The following is a 6,000-nucleotide window of genomic DNA, read 5'->3' as shown; positions in this document are numbered from 1 at the left end:
AGCATAATAGATTCTCTTTATAGGTTTCCTCCAGTCCGTACTTTAAACCCATACTCTAACACTGAAAGTTACGTTTACTATCACATCAAGCAAAAAAAAAAAAAAAAAATGAAAGCTCATAACTGGAGGAGATGAAAGTAGTTGAGCAGCTACCTGACAGCATTGATGTGCATCGGCTGTGACCGTCGGAGGCCGGTTTGAGGCGAGTCTGAAGACGAGGAGGGCGGCTCTGGGGAGATGTGGCTTATCCCGTGTGAGTGCTGTCCCTGCCGTGGCTGGTTGTGTTGATGTGCTTGATGGTGGTGGCTGTGTGACGTCGAGGTCTGTCCGTTGTGCAGCAGAGGAGTCGATTCTGTCTGTGGACCGCTGCACGAGTACAGGCTCTCCAGTGAAGAGTCCATTTCATTCACCAGGGCCTCCAAGTCGACATCATCCTCTAAAAGACACAGATATGGCAGAACAAATCGGTGAGTTAGCATTAACCTGACATGAGCTCCTGTAAAGTAACAGCATGAACTGCTTGTGTAATGAAAAGAACTACAACAAATCGACAAACACCAAAGGGAACCAGTGCGCATATTAAATTTGAGGTTTCAAATAACGTGTATGTGAAATTTGCACTGTGGGCCAAGGTCATATGTTTTAGATCGGTCCAAGCTCTTCTGCAGGCTCAGGAGGTAGAGTGGATCATCTACCACTCAGAAGGTAGGTGGTGGTTCAAACCCTGGCTGAGTTCAGCATCTTGCCTCTGTGCATTCATTAGTGTGTGAGGTAGGTTTAAAGGTCTTAGTTACAGAATTTTGAGTGCTTAACTTAAAAAGCACTATAATGAGTACCAGTCCACTCCTTTTCTGTATTCCTTTTTTTAAACCGTATACTTGTTTACAGGGTGGGGGCCTTGAAGTGATAGGAGCTAAAACAGCCAACGCAGTTAAAAACAAAAAAAACAAAAAATAAAAAACAGTTCCTTTAGAGGAGACTTCAAAATAAATATTAAAAATAAAAAGTCAGCCCCCATAAACTCAGTGTTAAAATGTCCAACTTTAGCATTTAAAAGCATGTTCACAGCCTGGTAGAAACAATTTTGGCATCTATGGATACTTTTCCCCACTTTAAAAGATCGGCAACTGTGACCGTCAGCTGAAACTCGCTCCAGCTAATAGAGCAGCTGCTGTAAAACCCATGTTCAAAAAGTTCATACAGACAACTCAAGTGCCCAAATACCTAAAAGTCTAAAGGTGGAAATCAGCATAATAGGTATCCTGTAAGTGCAACAACACATAGTGGGGTTGGGGGTGCGAGTGCTGCAGACTTATAGGACTGATTCTTATTTTAAAACACAGTAAAATGATTAAGTCCCTGGGTATTCAGCCACTTTCCCCTTTCAGTTTCTCATCTAGCTGTGGCCTGGATTTGAACCTTTGCACTAGTAACTCAAGGTAAAAGAAAAAAAGAAAGAAAATACACAACACACAAGCGCCCACGCAGACACGCGCACAGATTTGTTGCCAGTTTTGCCAGAGTGCTCAATCAGCAGGAATATCTTAACATCTCGACTGAATACACCATAATGCCCTGTGAGCCAAATCTCCAGGGAGATCAGGTACAAGCACAAACCTGCCCATGACACTTTTCAGCTCTAACCGTTGGGGTTCAATGTAAAGGCACCGCACTGCAAGCATCTGCTCTGCATTCAGGGCAGCTTTCAAACACTCAGCTTTTAAATGTCTTTAAAAGAAAGATGTGAAATTCTTCTCAGAAGGTGTCTATCTTCAAAGCCCTCGCGAAAACCTCCAGGCACATTTAAATTCATGAAGTGAATTTTTCAACCGACTCCAGGAGCATGTTTTATCAAAGCCTGACGTGAGCTCAGCTGAAGGGAAACTCGTCTAATTGCTCCATGCTGTGAAAGTTTGAGCATCTGGGTAAACTGACAGCCCAACTTTGCTCTTTTTAAATTACAAGCCGCAGCTGTGATTCTGCTTGTGATTAATAATTCTCCATTATGAAAAAGAAATCTATCCCATGAATTTATCATAAGGTCTCTGTAGAGATCCCAACCGTGCTGTTGCACAAATGCAAACCACTAGAGGGAGACAAACTAATTGGATGAGGAAAGGAGCTTTGAGACTCCTGAAAACAAACATTTTTCAAAAACTACATTAAATTTGCATCCCTGGAACACAGGACCAGAAGACTTTTGGGATTAGGAAGCACTGAGGTTGTTAGTTTCTTGTTCAGCAGTGAAGATGCCCTTTGTGAAAAATCTTATGTGGATGGATTATACATCTATGCTCATTTATGAATATGCACACGTCAGCTTTAGATCATAGTTCTGTTAGTAACTAATTGGTAAGTCTAAATGAAATGGAAAGTAATACAGATGCTTTGTTAGCACCAGCCGCCTCCTGCATCCACAAAACCTTAGGCTACACCCAGTATACTTGAGAAAAAAAAAATACTAATCTAATGAATGCAAATTAATACTACACTGTAACTTTAACAGACACCGGCCTGCTGTCAGAATTCAAATGAGCCCCACATGCCTCACGTAGTGTCCCTGCTGACTCAGAGTGCAGCACACCTGACAGCTGGATCATGCAGGTGTCATATCACAGGTAAAAATCCCATGACTCATCAGAAAGCTTACATTGGAAAACTGTAATCTGACTAATGTAGTTTTAAAAGCACTGGCCTCAAAGTGAGCACCAGTCTGGCAATGGGCCATTTTTCTTGTGGAAATGCCAGTTTTTCCTCTTCTGGGAAAAAAAAAGGGAGGGATTAAACAACAAGAGGCGTCACAGGTTAGTGAGTCAGTATCTTCATGCAAACATCTACATGCAAAGACATGGCTCTGCCTCTAGCTATAGCTACCTGCTAAAACTTTTGTGTCGCCTTTGAGGACCTTTTCCTTAAAACAAAATGTAAGGAAGGTGCACCACAGGTGTCTGAACTGCTGGCGCTTAATCTGCAGGTATAAATAGTGACAGATAAGCTGCAGCAGCTACTTATAGATAGCCTAGAGAGCTAAAGACCTATATGCCACAGGATCCAGGGTGCATACGGGGCTAAACACAGGACTAAGGACAGACAACACAGTTGTAATATCGAACAGAGCACCACGACCTGCATGCTGCAGCTGTTGTTTAAAAAAGGAAAAATAATCTACATACATCTAAAAGTTTAGAAAATCTACATGAAATGTAAGACCAAATTTCAAAAATTTGTTTTATCCTTTTTATTCTTCAGAGATACGACATGACCCTCAAGGTAGGGAGAGCATGTACCCGACCTAGTATGGCTTCTGGGGAACTGTCGGCATACAAAGAAACACCACCCATAAACTCTTGCAGCTATGGAAGACTTGTGCGTCATTATCAGTCATATGATCGCAATCACCAATGCATGTCACAATCGCACAAACAAAGATATGCGTCATGCTCCGTGGCGTGAGGCAGACAGACTGATGACACAGAAGGCATGCAGGCAGGCACGCACACATGCACAGGATTTAAACTCTGAAGATCTGGAGAGGGAAGCAGCCTATCATTGTTCGTCGTTGGACACAGCCCAGAAAACAGAAGCTACACGTGATACTTGGCTTTGGCAGCCACGAGAAATGACACAAACCTTTATATCTATCCTCACATGCGTTCTCACTATATTACAGAAATTATAATATACTAATAAAATATCACAGCAGCTCATGCAGCAGGAAGCACACATAGCTGCAGCTTTAGACTCAAAACAGGGAGGAAAGAAAGAGACAAGTAGCAGCTCTGATGCATATGCTTAATGTACAGCATCACTACCATGTTATGAGCCTTGTTGTAGGCATCCATCCATCCATTCGCTTCCGCTTATCCTTTTCATGGTCGCGGGGGGTGCTGGAGCCTATCCCAGCTGTCATAGGGCGAGAGGTGGGGTACACCCTGGACAGGTCGCCAGTTTGTCGCAGGTTGTAGGCATGGAGCTTTAAAACAACACTGAACCTCGCTGTGAAAGCCATTACACAGTTGCTGCACTCCTATTCACCACCATGCGCAAAGTTTACAGAGCAAAACAGATTGAAAGAACCAACAGATAGCAGGATTTATTTAAAGCTGTATTCACCCGAGAGGCATCTCGGTTAAAAATCTTACAGCTACAGGCTCTGACTCAGCCTCATCCGTTCCTCACAGGAAGTATTTACAAATGCAACAGGGATCACACAACAGAATGGGTAGGAAGGAAATCACTAGCGGCAGAAATTAGTCCTAATACTGAGCGGTAAATGGATATGAGCACAGGTAACAAGTACCTCATTACTTAATCCTTCCGCTAAATTAGTCCTTTAAGAGGTGCGATTATCCTGGATCCTATCATCTTAGAGACTGTGCATCCACGTGGAGGTGGTTCAGTTACTGTGCTTTTCTTCTACATTTGAAGAGCACTGGGTTACTATTTAAGCTCCATTTGAGCAAATTGCTTTAACTGTCATATTTGATAAGTATATTTTTGGTTTATTCATAATAACCAAATCCTTTCCCCTTTTCTTTTTAAAGAACTCGGCCTAAACTCCACTGGAGAAGTCAGATCCAAATATAAAGCCTCGACCGCTCCAAGACCAACACGGACATTACTGTTCTCATTTACTCATCATTTCACTTCTCCCATGAGTGGAATTCATTCCCTCCCCTCCTCCTCTGACATCTTTACTGCCCTCCCTCCTCTTCATAGGACCCATAACAGGTTAAATTAGGGGTAAAAATAGCCCAAGCACCCTCTATTGTTTGAGCCACGCCAAATACAGTCAGAACACACTGAACTAGTTGGACCTGACAAAAATCTGCATAAAATCAGTTTTGAATATTTTGGATCATTAGCGAGAGAGCGACGTGGACAAAAGCAAGACTATTGCGATGATGGCAGACACGTATGGCTCTCCAGGAATGCTGCCTTTTCATCTTTTATTCATTCCTGCTAGTTAAGAAAACAAAAAGGGCCGCAACCCTAAAGAAGGGGGAATATATACATATACAGTACATTAACTGCGCACGCACACACACACACACACACACACACACACACACACACACACACACACACACACACACACACACACGATGTACTGAGGGACAAACAGCATTTGAATACGAGCCCAGCAGAGGGGTTTACATTCAAAGAGATTGGGGGAGTATAGACGGGCCAAGTCTGAACTGTTAAGCGTGGCTCTGCACTGGGGAGTACAATACCTCCGGTGACAACACCCACTGAGGGCCAAGCCTCCTGATTTGGAGGGAGTGTGGGATAGGGTCTGAATGAAACTGGAGGAGAGGAGGAGGGGGAAGATTGGACAAGAACTGAAGGAAAGAAAATACAGGAGTGAACAGAGGATCAGAAACACATCTGAGTGGGAATTATATGTAAAAGGAAAAGTGGGTGAAATTGCTTAGAGTGATAATTAACAGCGCAGATCTGGCTAGAGGGATGATGGTCTATCAGCTGGCTGACCACTGTTAATCTCTCAATAGTGTTAGGCTTGCCACAGAGTTATATGGTTCACAGGGCCAATTATAATATAGTATCCCTTGTTACACTCTCACAAATCTTCTCACACTGCTATACACGTCCAAACACACCTTCTCAATGTTTGGGGTCTGCCCAAGTATTCACCCTTGTTCTTTGCTGCATGCCTGCACACAAAAGCCCAAACCCAAAAGCTTTGCAGCTGCCACACTGATGTAGCTCTTGCTAAAAGCATTTCAACCTCCACCCACTAGCTTCCCCTTAAGTGAGAAGTTAGCATTGTCACTCCCCTGCTGGGATGACCTTGACATATCTCTGTGGGAAGCCAAAGTGTCAGAGCTTAGGCATAATACATACAGGACCTAAGAATGAATTTCACATGAACTGGGTGAAATGCTGTTAGTTAAAATGGTGCGTCTGTCACATCCTCCTTAAAAATACCAAGCATAACTTGAAGAGCTAGGACCTTCATTTCCAGCCTGAGATCTTGAC

At 43.2% G+C, this 6,000-nt stretch overlaps 1 protein-coding gene across 3 annotated transcripts in view; it reads right to left on the bottom strand.

Moving 5' to 3' along the window:
• grb10b (growth factor receptor-bound protein 10b) overlaps nt 1-6,000 on the bottom strand; it is a 64,889-nt gene that overhangs the window by 34,753 nt on the left and 24,136 nt on the right. For all 3 annotated transcript variants that reach the window (XM_005949605.3, XM_005949603.3, XM_005949604.3), the window contains exon 4: nt 154-436. In XM_005949605.3, coding sequence (XP_005949667.1) covers nt 154-436 — 283 coding nt within the window. The remainder of the gene's footprint in view (nt 1-153; nt 437-6,000) is intronic.

Source organism: Haplochromis burtoni, unplaced genomic scaffold, assembly GCF_018398535.1.
Source record: "Haplochromis burtoni strain Fernald_Lab_line unplaced genomic scaffold, NCSU_Asbu1 Contig_683, whole genome shotgun sequence".
In the NCBI taxonomy this organism is placed as follows: Eukaryota; Metazoa; Chordata; class Actinopteri; order Cichliformes; family Cichlidae; genus Haplochromis; species Haplochromis burtoni.
This window is presented reverse-complemented; position numbering and strand designations above follow the sequence as displayed.